The following is a 22,968-nucleotide window of genomic DNA, read 5'->3' on the forward strand; positions in this document are numbered from 1 at the left end:
AGGGATTAGGGAAGGGATGCAGCCATTGTTCAGTGGGAGAGCACATGCTTTGCATATATAGGATCCCAGGTTCTGTCCTGGCAGCATCTCCATACAGGGCTGGAACAAACCCCAGCCTGAAACTCTAAAAAGCCACTGCCATTCAGCATAGATGCTATTAAGCAGGATGGACCACTCAGAGTGAACTCAGCCATTCATAAGCAAAAGCTCGGGGAAATGCAGGTTGCTGCAGGGAAACCAAAACGCAGCTTATATGAAGGGCTGCTTCTGTTGTCGAACTCAGGCTGTCAGTAATTCATGGTAAAGATACATTGCAATATCGGTGTGTGTGTTTGGGTGGTGGGGTCCTTAGGGTGGTTACTGTCAGGCCCTGCCCAAAATCTTGGAAAGCTCCTCTATAGTTTTCTTCCTTCTCTTCCTTTCCCTGTTTCGTATGCAAAGTGTACCCAACTCAAGCCCTCCCACCCAGCAGTTCTTTCTCCCATCTTTCTTCTCCAGGGCATGCAAAGCACACACAATCCATACTCCCCCCCCCCCACTCTGCTCTGTCCCTGCTTCACCCACTGCTGGGACTCTCCCCACACATTTACCCTGCCCACCTGCTTGTTCCACCACCCAGAATTCCCCTTTCTTTCCTTCCCCCACCTGCCTCAGCTGTGCCCTGTCTTCCCCTGCCACCTGGACCCCTCCATACTTCTCCCCCATGGCTTCTCTTACCCATGGCTCCCCCCCATGGCTTCTCCACAAGCGTCAGGCTTCTCCTCCTCACTCCCATACCACTCTGACTTTTGAGGACGCAGAACATGAATATGGAGTGTTGGAAGGAGTGAGTGAGCTAGCTAGACAGGAGTGTGAAAGTTCAGCAGGGGCAACAGGTGACATGGCTGGTGGAGATGGCCAGTGGACACAGGCAGCTGCTGCCGCAAGCTTATCTACCTCCTGAGCTGGCAGCCACACCTAGGCTAATTAGGGGGCTGACCCTGGTCACTGTTAGCCTAAATTATCTACAACTTGAATGTAACTGTGCCACCAGGGCAACAAATGAACCAGCCTTACATTTTGTGTAAGGTTTAAATAGGCCAATGTTCTAGCCTGCTAGAAAGTGGGCATCTTGATTTTCTGACTCACAGTAGGTGAAAAGATCAGTGTAGCAAAGAGGGATGCACACAGGTAGCCTTCCTCTGTAGAGATATGCAAGGCATTACTCCTTGACATTAGCCTTTCTGGATAGATTATATCTGTTGCCCCTGATGAAGTGGACTTCAGTGCACAAAGCTTATGCTGAAGTAAATTGGTTAGCCCTTAAGGTGCTATAAGATTCTTTGTTGTTCTTACTGCAGCAGACTAACAGAGCCACCCCTCTGGAAGGGAACAAATCACAGCAGCTCATGTGCTGGCAAGTGTTCAAGGGTGGGTTTCTTTGCAGGACGCGTTACAACCTTCATGCTGCCCAATGCTCCATCCCGTTATCTGATGGGTGGAGGGTTCCGAACTGGCCATGAAGCCAGAGACAGAAGCCAGAGTAATGAAATGGGTGTGTCCGTCTTGATCATGGAGCCAATTCTTCGCTTCCTGCAACTGCTTTGTGAGAATCACAACCGGGACCTCCAGGTGGGTATCCTGCAGTGCAGTGGGTGCTTTATGTAAAGCTGAAAGTGGTGTGATTCATATGTGAGTGAAGACTGTCATGGAAAGGCACTCCAGGTGCTAGAGACCTGCTAGATTCTGCTCTGTCTTTCACAGAACTTCCTCCGCTGTCAGAACAATAAGACCAACTACAACCTAGTGTGTGAAACGCTGCAGTTTCTGGATATCATGTGTGGTAGCACCACAGGACGGCTGGGCTTGTTAGGCCTGTACATCAATGAAAACAATGTGGCTCTCATCACCCAGACTTTGGAGACCCTCACAGAATATTGCCAGGGACCCTGCCATGAGAACCAGGTAAACCCTATCCTTCTTGTGTGAAATCATCTGGCTTCACAGTGGTGTGAGCCTAAAGGGGCCTTGGTTAAACTCACTTGGGCAGAATGTTCAACCCAGTGTTATTGTTTCTGGTTGTGTTTGGTCATTTGAATGGGAGCGGGGATTTGGAGTCAGCTGCCAGCCATTTGGGTAACTCTGTGTATCAATCTGCAGAGCTGCATCGTGACCCATGAATCAAATGGCATTGACATCATCACAGCCCTTATCCTCAATGACATCAGCCCCCTCTGCAAGTACAGAATGGACCTCGTTCTTCAGCTGAAGGTAAATGGGCTGCTGAGAAAGTGGTGGTGGGACATGAAGGTGTTGCAAGGAATTCTTCTACACATGTGGTTGCATATCATGGTTTGCCTCTCTGGATGCTGGTGGGAAGTTTTTATCATCACAGGAACTTGAAAACCATAAAGGCTAACTTCTTATCCCAAGGCAAGAATGCACCAGAATTCTGCTTCAGTACCATGCAGCAGATTACACCCTTCATCACAATCTGTGTCAGAAGCAGAGAACAGACTGAACAAGATGTCTCATGTTGGGAATGCCTGTATGGTTTGGGGAAATAGATGAGGGAGCATAGGAGCCAAGCTATCTGCTGTAAGAAGAAGGCAAAAAGTTCCCAAGGGGTGCAAGAAATCAAACACGCTCATTGTCCAAGCCTTGCCCATGGAAGAAAACCATAACCTAAAGACCTGCACCCACATCTCCAGTTGTGATGAAGATGTCCTAGAACAGAGATGGCTGACTGTGCAGATGAACATATTTGTTTAATATTTATATGTCAGAGCCCATTGATTCTGTCTGGCAGGAGCTTTCCAAGATCTCGTACTGAAATCTTCTGCTTCCTGAAATCCTTTTAATTGGAAATGCTCAGGAATGAACCTTAAACCTTCTGCATGCAGTGTTTGTCCTCTGCCATTGAGTTATGTATGGTCCTTGTACATAAGAGGATTCTGTCTATTGCCCAAGACTCTTTGGAGAGTTGAGTTAGTCAGCTTGTGGAAATTAATGATGTGTTTCATTTGTGAAATTGGTTCAGTCACTGATTCATCCACATGACCTGTTAGGCCGTGGTTTGGTTCTGCCACCTTTCCTCCTTCCTGCCTCCTCTACCCCTCTTGAGTCTTGACTTTTTAACTACCAGTTCTCTGTTGTAGTCCTGATGAAGGATGGTTGATTCTAGGCAGGGTGGGTGAGCTGCAGGTCCTTTTATCATATGGAGTGTTCCATTTACCTACTGTATTTTGTGTTTTGGTTAGGACAATGCTTCAAAGCTTTTGCTGGCCCTGATGGAGAGCAGGCATGACAGTGAGAATGCTGAGCGGATTCTCATCAGCCTCCGGCCCCAGGAACTGGTAAAGAGACTGAGAAGGTTGGGAGGGCTTATGAGAACATGATGCTCAATGTTTGCTGCTTTGGGGATATGTGTTGCACAGCATACTGTGATAAAAAGAAAAGAAGGGCAGAAGGGACTTAGAATTCCATAGAATGTCTTTGAACTATTGGGCAGCCACTGGTATGTACGACACCTGCCATTTAAGCAGTTCCCATTATCTTTATCCCAGCTTTGCAGCTGATTACTAGAGCAGTGTAAAAAGTATAGTTTGCTGTTATCTACTGCTGAGCTCAGTCTGTGTTGGTCAATGAGTACATTCACTGGGAGCTCCATTGTTGAGAACAAGTGATGTCAGCCCTCTTGCCAACACCTTTTTCATGAGCAAGCAGAGAGACTCAGGGCCCGGTCCTATCCAGCTTTCCAGCACTCATGCACCCATGCCAGTGGACTCAGTGCTGCATCTTGCATGGAGGAGGCGATCATGGAGGCCTCCTCAGGGAAAGGGAACATTTGTTGCCTTACCTTGGGGCTACACTGGTGCCAGAATGTTGAATAGAATTGGGCCCCTAGAAGATGACAGCAGCCTTGAGACAGTGTTTGTAGTAGGGTCAAGCATTGAGATGCACTAGCCAAGGCATTGAAGGGAATGGATATTCCAATTTTATCCCCACAACATCCCTGTGAGGTTAGACTGAGAGTGAATGACTAAGGTCATGGCTTATTGATTTCAGCCTATGTCTCCTTACTTCCAGTCCAACACGACACAACACTGGCTCTCCTTTGAAATATTTAGCCAGGAGTAGAAGAATAGACTAAATAAGGAATTGGTATGGAGACTGAAATGTATGGACTGAGGGGTGGAGGGACAGCTGTGGGGTGGATAAGGAACTGTCCTGGCCACTGAATTCTGATCATTGAAAGTTTCCACTTCATCATAATTTCTTGATTCTTAAATTTTCAGTAATTTTTCAATAAGAGTTAGAAAAATTTTTATTTAAAATTAAAGCTGCGATTCTCTGAATAGGAATTTCTGTACCGAATACAATTATCTGTTCTTCTACAGAGAGATAACAGGTGTGCAGAATATAGCATGCTTATATAAGGTTCCTGTACCAGATGGTCTATACCAGAAGTCTGGTTTAGGGCGCAGTCCTAACCCCTTATGTCAGTGCTTTCCAGCACTGGCATAAGGGCAATGCAGCTCTGAGGTAAGGGAACAAACATTTCCTGACTCTGAGGAGGCCTCCGTAAGTGACACCCAACTGCAGGATGCAGTACATGTCCCATTGACACCGCTATGCCAGTGCTGGAAAGTACTGACATAAGGGGTTAGAACTGTGCCCTTAGTGACTCATTCTTGTGTGCAAAACCAACTTACAGGTTGATGTCATTAAGGGAGCCTATCTTCAGGAAGAGGAAGAGTGTGAGAACTCTGAGGTTTCTCCCCGAGAAGTTGGGCATAACATCTACATTTTAGCCTTACAGGTTTGTTTTCTTCAAGTGCTTTCTTACTGCTTTATAAAGATTCCTTTCACCCTATCTGTTTGTCTTTATCAGGTGGATTAGAAAGGGAGGCTGCTCTTCCCTCATTCCTCAATTAACTGGCCTGAACCAGTTAAAACAATTTATGAAACTCAGCAGAGTTAACACCAATCTCAGCTGAGATACTGATGAAATTCCAGCCTGGGTCCACAAATGGAATATAACTCACTTTCTCTGGGGGAAAAAATAGGGATTTGGGATCTTGCTATCCTTTCAAGCCCAATTTCACTTGACCCTTACAATTAGTCCCTTGTCCTCCATACACATGTACCAAAATGAAGACAGCATTGCTCTCAGTTTTCCTAAACAGCTTTGTGCTGCCACATTCAAAGAAGAATTTCTTGCATCTTGCTTTGGGAGAGATGCACATGCATTACATGTGAATGTACATTTCACTGTAGACCGACATACAAGGGTTTTCACTTTGACCATTAGAGTGAAATGTGGAAAAGAAACTAAACAACCCCAAACTCGTAGAATCCAGTGCAAAGGGAACAACCATTTGTTAGATGCATGGTTGACATCTAAGGCCCAATCCAAACATTTGCAGCCTTTGGCAGCCACAGTTTCTATTTCATCCATGATGACTTCTAGACAAACTACTCTGGACTGAGCTGGTTTTGTGCATTTCAGTATCATATGCTGATGTAAGGGTGGATAATTTATTGACAGTCAGTTGCAATTGCTTGAAATGTTGGCTTCAGCACAAGCAGTTTTTGGCTCATCCGTAAGTGACTTAACCCAATTGTCAAGCTCCTGTACCCTATTAATCTATGCTTGTTGTCTCCCTTCACATTCACAGCTGTCTCGGCACAACAGGCAACTCCAGCATCTCCTGAAACCTGTGAAACGGATACAGGAGGAAGAGGAGGAAGGGATCTCTTCTATGGTACATACATGCCACTAATGTCCCTACTGAAAAAGAGAGACACTTAGGATGACTGTACCACCCCACATAGTATGCCAGTCCTGGTTAGGTAGAGTTCTTTGAATGTTTTAATCATTTAATTTTTCATATGTTTAGTTGTTTTCATGGGTTGTAGTATAGTGAAACGTCATTAGAGTTCAGAGATAAAAACCCATAATGACATTGGCTATGGAGGCTGTCAGTATCCCAGCATAGAAGGAATATTATTAAAACTGATGTAATGCACCCATATATTTGGGGATGGTAATGTTGCTGGCAGCCACTGGTTGAGGTACTGTTAGTCCAGCTTCTGTAGGGAAGTGAAAGGTTAGTTTGCTAGGATTAGAACCTCATACAGGCTCTATGGAAACCTAGATGTAGGTTGGCTAAAGAGAGGGGCACAGAGTAAGAGTTGGATTAAGAAATAGGCAAGAAAGAAGGAAAATTAGAATAAGGGCATGGGACTGTAAAAAGAGCTCATTTGTGACGTAAGACTGTAAAAGCAATAAGTTGTCAGGGAGGAATGAGGGAGAGCTAGCAATCACTTTGATTCTATTTTATGTGATGTTTTTACTGTTTGGTCCGGAATGACACAGCTGTGTGTTTTGGAATTGTTAGTCTGTAATCCTATACGCATTTACTTGAGAGGAAAGCCCCATTGAAATGAATGGAACCTACTTTTGAGAAGGAATGCATAGGATTGCGCTGCTAGCTACCTAGAGCAACTTTTTGATTAGATAGGATAAAAATCAAATATAGAAGGCCAGGGTTAGCACAAGGTGATCTGCCACCTGAAACAGTGGTGTATCTGCCACCCATCCCATAGTGCTGCTTTCCTCTATTACCATTCACAAGTATTTGCCATCCTGGTACATGCAAATGTGCATACATGCACTGCTAGCACTCATCTCCACCACCATGAGCTCCTCCTCAGCTTCTTGTAAAGCCTGGAAGGATCCTGTTCCTCCCTACCTAACCACTTTACACAGGAAGAAAAGGTAGCAACTCTTTTCCTGCACTCTCAGGAGAGTGCCTGGGAAAAGGATTGTGGCAGCACAGGAGGAACTGGAAGAGGAGGTGAGCCCTCTACCTCTTCTTCATCTTTCTGAGCATGTGATGGGGTCATTTGCAGGACACCCCATGCCAGCCTGCCACCTCTGCCAACCTGTCCCTCAGAGCAGCTGTTTTTGTCAACCACGTTTCTGGGTTGCCCTTGAATAAGGGTGCTGGGGGCTATTTGAGCATCAAGGTAGGTAGCAGATTCAGAACAGAATAGACCAGTGATTTTCAACCAGTGCGCCATCACATATTGCTGTGCTTCAAATGGTCCACAGGTGTGCCATAAGAGTTTGGGGGAAGATCATTTATTAGTAGGTCCATTGGGGGCTGTGAGCCCTCTACTTGGAGTATGGTGTGCCTTGCCAGTTTTAGAGACTTGCTGGTGTGCCTAGAGATGAAAAAGGTTGAAAATCACTGGAATAGACAGCGGGTTCAACAAGAAGCAGTGCAGGCACAGATGTGGGCCTCAGAGGGCAAAATCAAATATCCTTTTGAATATCAAAAAGGAGAGGACAAAAAGCTGAGGGAAAATTACAACTAATTTTGGAAAAGCTCATGCAACGTCTACAGGGAGGAGGGGCTAGATACAGTGTTGGCAGGAAAAGGGCAAATGAACACGAGAAGCTGGAAGAGTGTGGTCCTAGGATCCAAAGAGTCAAAGAGTGCTGTTTGTGGCTTTTCTTGTGCCACAGCATTATGATGGAAAAGACACAGGGGTTTCTATAAATTGCAGGGACCTCTGAGGAGAAAAAGGCTTGTTTAAGATTAGAAAAAAAGTAAAAAAAACCCATTATAGGAATCTGCTGGACGATTGTCCATCCTTGTGTTAGGAAGATGAGGGAGTGTGTGGTCAAAGACCAGCATGTCCTTATAAAAATGGCACAAGGATGATAATCAAGGAGATTCCAATAATGGGGTTTTGGTTCCTTTTTTATATATCTGTAGCAATGCAGCTAAACATTCCCTGATATCCAGCCAACCTGCTTTCTGCCTTCAGAGGTAGTAAAATCGACCGCTTGGCTGTCAGTTCACTTGCTCATGTAACTTAGTCCAAGACCACAATCGCTGTTTGGTTGTAATTCCATTGCTGTGGGGATTTATAGGCACTGATTTGTAATTTGCGGATTAGTGTTCTTTGGCTGTAATTACTGCGGTGAATTGAATAGCTGTCTCCCTAAGGGAACAGCAGACCCTGTTTACACAGCCTTAACGTGTTCCCCCTTCCTCCCAAAGCTTGTCAGACCTGGTAAATACAAGTAAATGTGTTGTTAATATGTACTTTTTAGGAGATTTCCTCAGGCATTTTCAAACTGAAGCTACTTGAGGATATATATTTTTTCTTCCCTTATATATTAAAAAATATATATATTATTTTTCTTCCAGCTTATTTTGCACAACAAACAACTGACCCAGATGTTGAAATCTACAACTCCTGTCCAAGAGGAAGAGGAAGACCCATTAGCCTATTATGAGAAGCATACATCCCAAATAGAGGTAGGATTCACTCTCCTCTGCTTTCTCCATGGATTTTCTGATCTCCAGATAATTAGATTTATCATCTGATAGCAAGCAGTTGGATTGATTCTGAAATCACACTGGCAGGGAGATGTGTTGCAGTCCCTCTGTCCATCACTGACTTAACTGCCCTTAGCTCAGTAGGACAGCCTAGATCTTAAACAGGTAAGTGTTCAAATTGTCTTGGAGAAACCAAGAATTGGAATTCTAGTCAATAATAGTTGTTTCATTCAACTGTGTTATGTATCGTCTGCATGCAAAGGGTTAGCGACACTTTGTTGGTGCAAAGTGGCTAAGTAGTTTGGAGAATATTTTTATGGGACAGCCTTTGATCACAGACAGCTGCCACTTGCTGCTTCTGGCATGACAATTGTCTAGCATGGCTTAAGGTTGGCAAGACCTCTGCATGAATGAATATTCATACCAGGTCAGGATGATGGAGTGAGGGGTTGACTTACTGCATATGCAGCCCTGTCATGCCACTGAACATGGAGATAGCTTCTAGCCATCATAACTAGTAGCCATTGATAGGGCTAACCTCCATGAATTTGTCCAATCTCCTTTTAAAGGCATCCAAGCTAGTGGCCACCACCACATCTTGTCCTAAATTGTCTGCCAGTCAGTGTCATTGGATGACCCCTGTGAGACAGAAAGAAAAACTTACTTTTCTCCATACCATGCATTATTTTGTAAGTCCTAACCATGTTCCTCCTTAATTGCCTTTTTTCCAAGCTAAACAAACTACCTATGTTGTAGTCCTTCCTTTGGTGCAATGTCCTGGGTTGGCTTAAACTACAAGGCACAAACTGTGCCCCATCTTGAATGCTTATTTTCTGGTTAGCAGGTCACATGCTGGAGGTCTTCCTTGGTTAAACAGATGTGCTGTTTTTAACAAGATATGTTACACAAATTGTTCCCAAAACCACTGGGATAAGCTGGGCAGTAAACATAGATCTGCTCCAACACTAAGTAAAGGCAAACCAAGGAGACCTCAATTTCTGTTTCCCTTCAGATTGTGCGCTTGGACCGGAGCATGGAGCAGATCATCTTCCCAGTGCCCAGCATCTGTGAGTTCCTGACCAAAGAGACAAAGTATCGTCTTTTCACCACAACAGAGCAAGATGAGCAGGGCAGCAAAGTCAGTGACTTCTTCGAGCAGTCATCCTTTCTCCACAATGAGATGGAATGGCAGAAGAAATTGCGCAGTAAGCCTTGGGCAAGCCAGGGGGCCCTCTCTCACAGTTAATAATCTAGAGCAGGGGTGTCCAAAGTTTTTGGCAGGAGGGCCACATCATCTCTCTGACACTGTGTCGGGGGCCGGGGATAAAAAGAATTAATTTACATTTAAAATTTGAATGAATTTACATAAGTTTACATATATTAAAGATGAACTTATATGAATTAATGAAGGTCTTGCAATATCTCAAGACCTCTCAAAGGCCTTGCACAAAGCAAGGCTGGCCTTTCCTTTGCTGCCGCTACTGCATTACAGACATGAAACAGCAAGCAGTGGAGGGATCCCTCATTCCACAGCTCACACAAGAGGTCAAGCAATCGCCCTCATGCTGAGAGCAGTTGTGTTGGGCCAGTGTGGGCTTCAGCAAATCTCTGGAGGGCCAGAGGCTCATTGGAGATTGGGGGCTCACAGAGGGCCGCATTGAAAGGCCTCGAGGGCCGCAAGTGCCCCAGGGCCAGGGTTTGGGCACCCCTGATCTAGAGCAGTGGTTCCCAAACTTTTTAGCATCAGGACACCCCCCCCCAAAGTTTCACTTTACCAGCTGTTCAAAGCCTATGTGTTTATAATGGTGGTTGGGCAGCAGTGCTCCCCCCCAGTAGTAGATCATTTGACCCTTGATGCACATAGCCTAATTAGCCTTGTGAGTTTTGTGACCCACCAAAAATTGGGTCGTGATCAATTGGTGCGCCATGGACCCATAGTTTGGGAACTGCTGCTCAAGAATATCCACTTACTTGTCAGTTCAGGCGCCATAGCACACTGCAGTATCTGTTGCTCTGGACTGCTGTTTCCAAATACAGGTATAACCTAATTACCCATGGAATTTTCACCCACAATTTATCTCAACATGATGAGAAGGGCCCTTTCAATTAAAGGAAAAAATATCCCTTTTAAAGTGCCTTTTAAGACAGCCTTGCTTAGCAGGCAGGCAATCAATCATTCTTTCTCCAGGCACTTAGAACAGCTTCACTTGGAGGCAATCAACCCCTTTCTTCCCCTTGGAGCAAGGTAAAGAATGCAAAGTAATTATCACCTTGGCTTTGCATTCTTTTGAGGGGGTGAAAGGTTGCTTGAGGGGGTTGCTTACCTTGCAGAGAAGCCCTTCAGAGTGCCTGGAGAGAGAGAGAGAGAGAGAGAGAGAGAGAGAGAGAGATTGGTTGTCTACCTGCTTGCTTGCTGCCACTCTTCTGCATTACAATGGAAAGGATTGGAAAGGAGGCTATTTTTAAGCCACTGAGCAAAGGGGCATTGTTTTCATAAATTGATTTAATTTAACATGACTTTTGGCATCCATGGAGGTTCTGGGAATGGAACCCTCTGTATATTGATGATCTTTTCTGAAAGGTTCTGCTTTTCTGTTCCTCCTGGTTGCCTCCTAGCTTTAGATTCTGAAATAGATGCTGTATGGTGCCCTTTACCTGCTGGATGTCTCGATGCCATATCATGAAATTCCTAGAAGTCTCTAAAATATAGGGCATCCTATAAGCCAGTGGCTCTCACACATTTAGCATTGGGACCCACTTTTTAGAACGAGTATCTGTCAGGACCCAACGGAAATTATGTCATGAGCGGAAGTGACAACATCAAGCGTGAAAATTTTTAACAATAATAGGCTGCAATCCTACCCACATTTACCCAGGAGTAAGTCTCATTGACTATCAATGTTGAAAGAATATACATAGTAGCTTGTTAAAAATACAGGTTTGTAACATTTCCCCAAATGCAGTCACAGACCATGGTAGCATCAAGTCTAATATATTAAAAACAAAATATTGAAATGAATGGGAACCCATCTGAAATTGGCTTGTGACCCACCTAGTGGGTCCTGACCCACAGTGTTTGAAAAACATTGCTATAAGTAACATACTTTATGGGATAATAAATCAGTAATATACAGTTTTGAATGCTAGAGAATGGGGTCCCAGTTGCCTCATACCAGTCAATTAATTGAATTGTCAGCACTGTCCTATGCATAATTACTTGGAAGTAAGTCTCTTGTTCAGAAGGACGTACTCTTAGATAAGTGTGACCAGGATTGCAGCATGAATCATGCACATTTTCTTATAAATGCTTTGTCCATCTTTACAGCCTTCATATCTGACAGCAGTGGCATAACATCATTGAGTTTTGTGATTTTGTGCTAGCATAGGTGGTTGCTTGTTCCGTTAACTAGTGTAAAAAAAATTAATACAGTAGTGTTCTACGGACAACATCTCAAGTTCAGAGACAGAAAGGGGGGGAACAGTATCCTGGAATGGCTGTGTGTTCCAGAATAGTTTTGAAGAGTGTGAAATATATAGTACCCTCTGCAACGTGTCCCAGATCCTAGCAACTGATAGTAGATGCAACTGGGTTGAGAGAGCAAGATTATTGATCCATGGCTCTATTAATAATTGCACTGAAGTTTCTAGGTCTCTGTAGAAGCTACTTCTAGATCTGATATTTGCTCAGCGTTGCATCTCTCTCTTGCCATAGGCAATCCATTGATGTACTGGTTCTCGCGCAGAATGACACTCTGGGGAAGTATCTCCTTCAACCTGGCTGTCTTCATCAACATCATCATTGCTTTCTTCTATCCATATGTTGAGGCAACTTCAATGGGTATGTACTCTCTCACTTTGAGGATCAGAGTCACCCCACAGCAAGCATTTACCAGTCCCTTTGCAGATACTCTCTCCATGGGTACCCGCTGTAAAAGATGCTATCTTGGGATGCAATGAAACTTCAATAAACTTTTCTAACTTGGCTTTTGCAGCTGATGTAGTGCAGTAGTGAAGAGGGGGGGGGTCACAACGGTAGGTTTTGCAGGGTGCCTCAACGCTCCATGTAAGCGATCCCTTCCCCTCGCTGTTGGAGTAATTCTGGGCAGCAACACAGCGGCATCTCCTGAGCATTGCTGTCACTGTCTGGAATGGCTCCAACGGCAAGGGGGAGGGGCTGCTAACACAGCATGTTGAGGCACCCTGCAAAACTTAATGTTTGTGACCCCCCTCTAGCTATGCTACTGATGTAGTGGCATTTCTCTGACTCTAATGTACTGTCATCTGAAAACTACTAACGATTGATTTTTGCATGTGTGTGAAGTTGAACATTAAAAATAAAACCCCTCTGGAAATAACCTTTCTGCATAAGCAGCAAACTGTTGTTGAACCAGATTGTAGCAAGCAAGTGCTGTGCTGTTCTTGCTCTGAAGATATGGTTTCATGAGACCGTCTCTGGATTGACTGACTGAATGAATATGCTTGATCAGCTTTGCTTCCTTTTCACAGAGGGCAAACTACGAAGATGATAGTTGTGGGTTGATTAGATGCAACATCCTACATACATCTTGACACAGTCATCTTAATCAAATGCTTTTAGATCTAGGAGAACAGACATGAAAATAGCAGCCAATCATGTGAGATGAAAAGCAATAAATCTATATATTGGAGGCAGCTAAGGGTAGAGTGCAAGTGTCCTGTTGGTGAATAGCTACCAGTGAGGGTAGGGGTGGGACCTCCCCTCCCTCTCTCTCACTGTTGCTGCTTAGCAGTAGTGACCATTTACTGCTGTCCATCTCACCTCATTTTAGGGGTCGGTGGCAGAGCACCTACTTGGCATGCAGTCCCAGGTTTAATCCCTGATGTCTTCTGATAGGGCTGGGAAAACCCCATCTGAAACCCTTGGAAATTCATCACAAATCAGTGTGAATAATACTAAATGGATAGACCAATGGTCTGACTCAGCAGAAAGCAGCTTCATATGTTCCATCTGCTACTCTCCACCTCCTCTTCATTGAAAACAAAATAACTTACTCTATCTTCTTGCAAGGTTTTCTGTCTTTCTTCTGATATACTGCTGTGTAAGGTGACTATGCTACAGCATATGTTATAACTAAAAAACACCTTGCTTAATTAGCGCGTCTCTGTTTTCCAGGGCTGTTGGATTCTCCCTTGATCCCCCTGCTCTCCTGGTTTTTAATCTGCTTTTCCATCATGGCTCTGTTTACTCGGCGCTATGGGATCAGACCGCTCCTGGTGGCATTGATCCTGCGATCCATCTACCATCTGGGCATTGGTCTCACTCTGAACATACTGGGAGCTCTCAATGTAAGTAATGTGAAACTGGAAGCCAGATGTATTTGGTTGAGTTCTCTGAAAAATTCAGCAACAGTGGTTTTTGTTTTTGTTTTTAAATTAAGGTAGTTTATTGGGGCCCATTCATATAGCTAAAACCTGTTTCATTGCCTGCGCCAGTCTGCTGTCAGTGGATGTACATCAGTGTTAACTGAAATCAGAACTCAGAACCTACTGTTTGTGAAGCCAAAATAGCATAGGAGACAGCATAAAGTAACTCTGGACAGTAACTGTTTGCCTTCAACTCTCCCTGTTTGTGTTTGCTTCACAGCTGACTAATAAGATTGTGTTTGTGGTGAGCTTTGTGGGCAACCGTGGGACGTTCATCCGAGGATATAAGGCCATGATCATGGATATGGAGTTTCTTTATCACGTCGCCTATATTCTGACCAGCGTCTTGGGGCTCTTTGTGCACGAACTGTTCTATAGCATCTTGGTATAGTAATCTCATCTAAATACAGACACTGGTTGTGATTTGCTAATGAGAGCAGTAAGAAGGCCTTTCCTTTCTTGCCAGGCATTAGCTAGCTGCCAAATGTATATATATAATATTTTTATCTCTCTTAATAATAAGCATTTATGATAGATTAATTTTAAAGAGCATTTAATTATGTCTTGTTCTCTCTAATTATCCAGGATTGAAATTATTCATTTTTCAAAATTGACAGGGAAGAAGGATGAATTGTTGGTTAGACTGGAAAGTCTGATGGGCAAGTTAGCATTCTGGGAAATGCTGAAGCCAGCATTTTAAAGGAAGAGGCTGGGCCAGAGTCCAAAGGACTTTGTAATTCATTGTAAAAAGGAACATGTATGTTTACATGCTTCTTTTATCTAGCAGGGAAGTGGGGATGCTGTTGCTTAGTATACTGTATTAGTGACCAGTGATCAGTTATGATTTAGTTCTGATAACGATTAGAGGATAATCATCAGAGAACTTTTTTTCTCCTATAACTTCAGATTCTGAGCATCTTATTTTTCCCCCTATTCCAGCTATTTGATTTGATCTACCGGGAGGAAACCTTATTTAATGTCATCAAAAGTGTGACTCGCAATGGACGCTCCATCCTGCTGACAGCCCTCCTGGCCCTCATCCTCGTCTACCTCTTCTCCATTGTAGGCTTCCTCTTCCTGAAAGATGACTTCATTGTGGAAGTTGATCCACTTCCCAACATCAAATCTAAAGGTGCACATATCTCTGCAATATCTCAAAGCCAGCCTTCCCATACCCCCTTTCTGAAATTTCAGTGAACTGGAAAAGAATAACATTTTTCTGCGATATTTCAGTTACTTGATGCAGGGATGGCCCATACATGAGGTCAGCTGAGGTAGTTGTCTCAGGCAGTAGACTGATGGGGAGTGCTCACCTCCATTTGTTCACCTGCCTCCACTGCTTTGTTTCTTCCTCCTACTCCCTGAATTGGAAAGAGAATAGAGGGATGGAGGAACAGTGGAAGCATGGAGGAGAGGTGGGCTCTAGAGCATGATCCTTTTCCAATCCAGGGAGTGGGAGGCTCAGAGACTGACACATCACCAGGTGTGGGAGGGACAGCATTTGGACACCAAATTTGGCACTCCTCTTGGGCTGGCCCTGATTGGACAGGAAGGAAGAAACCTTGACCTATTAAGTTAATGAAATATTTTCAAAATCCAATTCAGAAGCTTTTAAAGTTGAAATACTTCAGATACACAGCCCATCTTGGCATGTTTGCTCAACTCAAGTCCAATTGAGTTCATAGGATTTACTTTTGAGTAAGCATACTTAGGCTTGCAGCCTTAAGCCAGTTTAGTCCCATTGAACTCAGATAAACTGGATGGATTCTGCTGCTTCAGCTCTAACTGTGGATTGGATTTGGATTCAACAAGATCTTCCTCTTAGAAGGAATGTATAGCTAAGCAGAGCTTCAGTCCCAGGGAACTGTTTTTTTTGGACTTTTGTTGTTGTTCTGACCCAAAGGGGATGGTTTGATAATGCCACTGTCTCTTATACTTCCAGCTAGCCCACTGGGAATGCAGATGAATACTTTTACAGAGTCATGCAGTAGCGACAAAATTAGCTGTTCTTCTGGTGTTTCTGTGCCTCAAGAAGCAGAAGGTAAATGGAATTGCTAAAATGGCTTGTTCTAGTACAGATGCTTGTGGGAGAGAAACTCTGCCTCTTTTTGTTAGCATCTTGACAGTGCCTCTAGAATGAAAATAGTCTGTGTCTCCATAATCAGAATAAAAAACTGTTAAGATTTTCTAATTCAAAGACCCAAAGAGCTTCTTTTGACACTCATCTCCAGCAGTTTAATAAAATGAAGGGCAGGTTCTTCTGCACTTGGGGCAGGTCTGCCAATGGCACAGGAAGAGTTTCAGAAAACTGTGGATCAAACAGAACTTGTGAAAGAGAGTCCAGTCTTTCCTTTTGTGCCTTTTAATAAGGAGTGACTAAGCAGAGCAGCCAAACATTCTATGAAGCATTGTTAACCCCTCTGGTAGAGATATGGTCCTTGGAGAATCCAGAGCACTGGAGGCCAATCACAGGTGACTGGACTGTTTTTTTTGCTGATATGCTTTTACTTGTATTCCAGAAGAGGACGAGGATAACACAGAACGTGCCTGCGACACGCTGCTCATGTGCATTGTCACTGTTCTGAACCATGGCCTCAGAAATGGAGGTGGTGTGGGTGACATTCTCAGAAAGCCATCCAAGGATGTAAGTTTGCTTGGGGCAATCAAGATATCAAGGATGAGCTGCCTGTGCATATAGCAGCAAGCAAAAAGTGTGCTTTTGCCCTATTGAAATCTCTGGGTGATTAATGGTGTGCCATTTTGCACACTGTGCTTTGAGGAAGACTTGCCATATTATTTGCAAGTTTACCTTCTCCCGTTTCTGACACTTAACACAATCTATACAAACAATCTCTCCAAAATATAGCCTTTTGTACAATATCATCATTCCTACATTTATACTCCTTATAAATCACTCCTTTCACATATCTTCCTGCATGTGCACATTATCAAATCTTTTTGACCTACATTCAGTAAGACACTGATAACTTGATATTACTCTCCCCACCCTCTCTCATTACCATATTCTGGCAATTGTTAGCAGGCAATGCAGTTTGACATTACAACAAAACAGCGAAAAAGAAAGACCCATGCCTGCTCTTAATGGCTATCCTTCCTCTTCTGTTCCAAAGGAGTCTCTGTTCCCTGCTCGAGTAATCTACGACCTCCTATTCTTCTTCATTGTCATCATCATTGTTCTCAACCTCATCTTTGGCGTCATCATAGACACCTTTGCAGATTTGAGGAGTGAGAAGCAGAAAAAAGAAGAGATCCTGAAAACCACATGTTTTGTATGTGGTATGTACCCAGCTGACTTCATTAAAAATCATTCAAGCCACTTTTGGAGGGAGGTTATCACCTTCTTGGACAGTGAACTAAAGAATCAAGAGCCACATGCTATAAGCAGACTTGGTGGCATAAGCACTGAGTGGTTTTTAAGGTTTGTCCACAGTCTATAACACAGAGGTACACTGTACTTCAGAGGCAAAACACAGAGTCCTATTTGCAGTATCCAGAATACAACAAGAAGTTATTCCTTCCTCCAGTATGCTGGTTCCCCAAATTATGGACCTCTGACAGGCAGCTGGATCAGTGTTCTTGCACAGGCACAGTATGCCCTTTCTGGTGCTTTTGCACAGGTGTGAAAGCACTGGACCAACAAGGGATTGCTGTTTAGAGGTACATATGTTCCAACTTCCAGACAGTTCTCCAGAACATGGGAACTCCATGTAAACCCAGAGGCAGAAGTTTCTTTACAACTCTCAAACCAAGACCTTTTGTTTCATATACAGACACAATATTTCCAAAAACAGGACAGCAAGATCTGTTTGCACCAATATGCCATGCATGAGATTTTGCCTTTTTGAAGTTACACACATTATTCAGATGTATACATTCAAGAAGTCTTTTTAAAAAAGTGGGTAAAACCACCTCCAGCCTTCATCTAGTCTCTTGAAGCTGTTTTTATTTTTAAAAATTATCTGCAAAAATGTCCAAATTGGACACACTGGTGTGAAATGTACTGCTCAGCTGTATACATTAGGCACAATCCAGGAGAACATTTTTCTCTCAAGTTCCATTGCAATCAAGTGCCCCAAAGTCATCTGAGCAATCTGCTGCTGGAAATAGGACTCATCAGTGCTCCACATACCAAACTATTCAGATTACTGTAGGCCATGTTGGGGTCAGCTATATTGTAAAAATATGTTTGCAGGACCATTTGCTGTAAATGGGAATTATTGTCAGGGTAGTACAGAATACAGCATTTCTCTTTCCTTCGTTGCCTGCTTAGGGCTTGAAAGAGACAAGTTTGACAACAAGACTGTGTCCTTTGAAGAGCACATTAAATTTGAGCACAACATGTGGAATTACCTGTACTTCATAGTGCTGGTGCGAGTGAAGAATAAGACTGATTACACAGGGCCTGAGAGCTACGTAGCCCAAATGATAAAGGTATGGATTGTATATTACAGGATTCATCCTCGCTTGTGGCTAAGATTTTCATCAGGTGTGTGTGTGTGGGGGGGGGGGGGTGATGACTAGTGAATATCCACTTGTTTTAAAATTATTTTTTAATATCTGAAAAATATACTGACAGCCCTTGCCTAATCATTTCTAGTTTGGACTCTACCGATAAGCCATTCTCTGTTAGCTATTTAAGATGCCTGTACATAAAATGTAAACCAGTAGCAAAGAACATGCCTGCAGGGAACTTGAGCCCATAAGCAACGTAAACAACTTTACAGAAAGGGCTCATCTCTGTGCAAATCCCACTGAAATGGCTGGGAGCAGTGTGAGAACACTGTAGCATTCTTGCACTTCTCATTGTACCAATGACCCAATGGATTGTACTCTTAAGGTTCAAGCTACATGAGACTTTAGGGGTAGGAGTAAGCCAAGTACAACATTTGCTCAGTTAGTTACTGGCTAATTTTGAAGAAGGCGGTCCAAGACAGCCCCATGATCCATAACATGAAAATACAGTAAGACCATTTACAGTGGAAGGCAATGCCAGAAAAGGTGCAGAATTTCAAAATTACAGGGGGGGGGGGAAAGGATAAGATTACTAATAATTTGAGTCTGTTTGCATGAAACCAAAGTAGCTGGAAATTTGAATGAAATACTGAAAGATACCATGTAGTATGTATTGCACTTAGGGTGACATGATATACCACTCTGAGATCTGGAACTCATTCTTCTGCTCTGATCAACTATTTCCTTCCTTAAACTGTTGCTCCCTTAATGACCATTCCAGAATAAGAACCTGGACTGGTTCCCTCGGATGCGAGCCATGTCACTAGTCAGCAATGAGGGTGAAGGTGAGCAGAATGAGATCCGATGTCTACAGGACAAACTGAATTCCACCATGAAGCTTGTATCTCACCTCACATCACAGCTGAATGAGTTGAAGGAGCAGGTAACGGAAACAATCAGAAACCGCAATGCTTGGGGCTGGGCTGGGCTGGATTCTTTCTCTCTCTTGCTATCTGTGTCTGTGTGTATAAATAAAACAATAAAATGTTCATCCCTAGCCTCACAATAAGCTAACATAAATACAGGTCCGGCCTTGTTACACACTGAACAGTCCTTTAAGAACTGTCCTTAAAAAACTGAACAGTCCTTTAGCAATAGCCTCCTTAATGAGAGAGAGAGGGCAGCTGGCTGACAATCCATCAATCCTCCTCTCCAGGCGACCCCTCCCTTCCCCCTGAGCATGTGAAAGAAAGGTGATCACTTTGCATTGGTGAAGGGAGGGGCTGAGTGAAGTGCACGTCTGATTGATGAATTGTCTTCTTAATGACTCTTATCTTACATCACAAAGGTCAGCAACGCTGTTTTTAAATCACCTGAGCAAAGAAACTTTGTTTTTTAAATTGATTTGCTATAGTGCATTTTTTGGAAATCCAGGTGAGTGCTTGGAATGGAACCCACGCGAATAATGAAGCTCAACCTGTAGTACATTTAGCCACTTTCAGATGTTAGAAAGTTGGTCCATGTTTGCTAATCCAATGAAATATTTATACTGGACCAGTCTCCCAACATATGAATACACTTACTTTAGGGCAAACGCAGACCAGTCATTTGCTTGCCTCTGGCAGAAAATTATTTTTATCATTATTAGAAATAATTATTTTTAAATTATTATAATTTATTTTTTATAAATTATTAGAAACTCCCCAGAAATTATTTAGTGACTGCTGGGGAGGGGGGGGCACCTGAACAGTCCATCTGCATTTATAGTAGAGAGCAAGTATTTTCAGATATCACAACTGGCAAAAAGTCAACTAACTTGGCTGTCTACACTTTGTATTATGAACCTAGTTATCAGGCTAAGTAACTCAGAATTTAGAGGAACTCAGTGAAAACATCATTATGATCACTTCTCACAGTAACTTTGGCAATTTAGTAGGAAAAGGCAATCAATAAATTTAGTTCACAATCAGGATTGCTAGCCTTCCCGCTTCACCAAGGTTCAGGCCTGCTGGTGTTTCTTTAGGTACAAAGTACATTATCAAAGCTTGTAGGCATTTGCATCTCTTTAACAACAGTGGATTTCAAATTCTGTTCTGCAGGGATTATTTGGTGGATAATCATATGTTCATAAAAAAACAGAAAAAGTAGAAGGTGTCTCAAAGACAGCTTGTCTGCAATTACATAACCTTCTTCTGTAACAGGCAACTGTAGGGGACCATGCATGTTTCCCTAGTGCAGGGGTGTCCAAAGTTTTTGGCAGGAGGGCCACATCATCTCTCTGACACACTGTCAGGGGGCCGGGAAAAAATAATTAATTTACATTTAAAATTTGAATAAATTTACATAAGTTTACATAAATGAATATATTAAAGATGGACTTATATGCATGAATGAAGGACTTGCGATAGCTCAAGGCCTATAAAAGGCCTTGCACAAAGCAAGGCTGGCCTTTCATTTGCTGCCGCTACTGCATCACAAACATGAAATAGCAAGCAGTGGAGGGAACACTCATCCCACAACTCATGCGAGAGGTCAAACAGTCGTCCTCATGCTGAGATCAGTTGTGTCAGGCCAGAGCAGGCTCCAACAAATTTCTGGAGGGCCAGAGGCTCATTGGAGACTGGGGGCTCCCTGAGGGCCGCATTGAGAGGCCTTGAGGACTGCAAATGGCCCCAGGGCTGGGGTTTGGGCACCCCGTCTCTAGATCAGTGTTTCTCAATGATTGACCTCTGCCATACCATTTCACATGCTCCACCTATCTGAAGTACCACTGGATGTGATATCATCACCAGTAACTTCTGGGTTGGGAGGCCAGATATGACATGACAAAGACTAGTAAAAGGCTCAGGGTAGATGGAAGGGCTTTTCAAGCATGCGAGAAGCATGCTTTAGATCTCTGTCCACCTAGCCTCCTACTGCTTTGTTGCATCGCATCGCATCGCTGGTCTTGCTGCCGGGTGGCAGGCGTCCAGTACCACCAAACACCCCTGGTAGTACCCGTACCACTGGTTCAGAAACACTGGTTTAGATCCATCCAGTTGATAGCATGTTGGTATCCTGCAGAGGCTCTGCCCAATAGTTGTTTCAGAGTCAGTCTCTCAAATGCAGAGCCCTCAGAAAATGTGTGTCTGATAATGCATGGAGTTCAAATGGAAAAATGAGAACAATCTCAAATTTTTCTTTTTAAAATTTCAGATGACTGAGCAAAGGAAACGAAGACAGCGGATGGGCTTCGTGGACGTCCAGAATACTCTGAATCATTAAGGCAGAAAAATCATCTTCACCAAGCTTAAACTGGAATATACATAGCCTGAGGAGGACACTTGGTACTAAATTTCCTGCACAGATCTCCATCCAGGAAAGCTGATCCATGCTAGGATGATACATACTGTGGAGTTTCAGCACCACCTTCTGTTCATCTCTATTAGGGTCAATTGCAGACGTTTTATTCAACAAGAGAGCAGATGCTGATGACTACTAGGATTTGTTGCTCCTTAAGATAACCCATATTGTAGGATGAGTTATCTTTCTCCATGCACTACATTTTGATGGCTAAATAGCCAAGTGCAAATAAGATTGATATCGTCGCTAGCAAGTAGTAGTTTGCTATCTTTTAACTTATTCCAGAAGAACCAACATACATGGACTTCTGAAACCCATATCATCTCAAAATCTGGAGTCACTGGCATTTTCCTTCATGAGAGGCATCTCACTTAACTAAACAAGGAACTGAGAGAAAATAAAGCACTTCAAATGAAGACGGGGAGCATTCACCATTTGTAAATGAAAAAGCCTTTTACCTGCCATGGAGAGACTTTGTGCGAACATTTGTGGGAGATTATATATTTAGGCTGCACTATGAAAGGGCAATCTTTGTTTTCTCTCCTCTGTGTAGCAGGGTAGCAGGTAATTCACTTAGGCTGCAATCCTATACATATTTTTCTGGCAGTAAGTACCACTGAATATAATAAGACTTACTTCTGAGTAGACAGGCATAGGATTGTGTCTTTAGAGTGTATCCTACTACTTGGCAACAAGAGGTTGTTGAAATGAAATACTGCAGCTGGCAGAGAGGCATTTCCTGGGTATTTGCAGTAATCTTTCAGACCAGATATAAAAAATCATTGGTCATGGCTAGTATGCATAAGCAAAGGAGACAAAGAGGCTAGCACCCTGTATATGTCTAGATGAGCATATGTATAGAAATGCTATGTAATAATAGTAGTCCAGAGATACTACTGTAAAGGTTCTAGACTACGAACTTAAAGTTTCTGTGTCAGAATTTGGTGTCATTGCTCCCCAGCCCTTGCAAAACAATGATTAGGTACAATTTCAGCTAGATCTGAAAGCGAGCATGGCCACTTGTTCCTAAGTTGTACTTTACTGCTGAGTTCATGGGCTAGACAGGAGCCTTTCATTCATTTCTTTCACATTTTGGCCAAAGTAGGTTGCATCTCGTGTGTTGACTGAAAAACAAAGATGTTGCGACTTAAATAGTGCAGCTTTCCAGTCTCTCTCTGGTATTTTTATGTTAAATTTTAAACAATGACTGACTGAAGTTAACACAAAACCAAATGTAATAAAAAGGAAGAGAGGTCAAGTCACCTCCCTGTGATAGAATGCTAATTTGTCTAACAGTAGCAGGCTATAGTAGTTTTCAAAGGACTGCTTGCTTGCTTGAACTCATTTTCAGCCTTCCCACGACTAGTTTTTGGACAAAACACCCCATGCTGCTGGTGGAGGGCTCATATCC

General features: G+C 43.2%; 1 protein-coding gene across 1 annotated transcript in view; it reads left to right on the forward strand.

Moving 5' to 3' along the window:
• Positions 1-22,814, forward strand: part of ITPR3 (inositol 1,4,5-trisphosphate receptor type 3) — a 110,321-nt gene extending 87,507 nt beyond the window's left edge. The window contains exons 41-58 of the mRNA XM_066625290.1: positions 1,427-1,611; positions 1,744-1,944; positions 2,140-2,250; positions 3,240-3,335; positions 4,697-4,801; positions 5,661-5,747; positions 8,208-8,318; positions 9,352-9,544; positions 12,052-12,177; positions 13,492-13,664; positions 13,963-14,127; positions 14,682-14,874; positions 15,685-15,783; positions 16,262-16,386; positions 16,874-17,039; positions 18,034-18,194; positions 18,997-19,158; positions 21,411-22,814. Coding sequence (XP_066481387.1) covers positions 1,427-1,611; positions 1,744-1,944; positions 2,140-2,250; positions 3,240-3,335; positions 4,697-4,801; positions 5,661-5,747; positions 8,208-8,318; positions 9,352-9,544; positions 12,052-12,177; positions 13,492-13,664; positions 13,963-14,127; positions 14,682-14,874; positions 15,685-15,783; positions 16,262-16,386; positions 16,874-17,039; positions 18,034-18,194; positions 18,997-19,158; positions 21,411-21,479 — 2,528 coding nt within the window. The 3' untranslated portion in view covers positions 21,480-22,814. The remainder of the gene's footprint in view (positions 1-1,426; positions 1,612-1,743; positions 1,945-2,139; positions 2,251-3,239; positions 3,336-4,696; positions 4,802-5,660; positions 5,748-8,207; positions 8,319-9,351; positions 9,545-12,051; positions 12,178-13,491; positions 13,665-13,962; positions 14,128-14,681; positions 14,875-15,684; positions 15,784-16,261; positions 16,387-16,873; positions 17,040-18,033; positions 18,195-18,996; positions 19,159-21,410) is intronic.
• The last annotated feature ends 154 nt before the right edge of the window (positions 22,815-22,968 follow it).

This window comes from Tiliqua scincoides, chromosome 4 (assembly GCF_035046505.1).
Source record: "Tiliqua scincoides isolate rTilSci1 chromosome 4, rTilSci1.hap2, whole genome shotgun sequence".
In the NCBI taxonomy this organism is placed as follows: Eukaryota; Metazoa; Chordata; class Lepidosauria; order Squamata; family Scincidae; genus Tiliqua; species Tiliqua scincoides.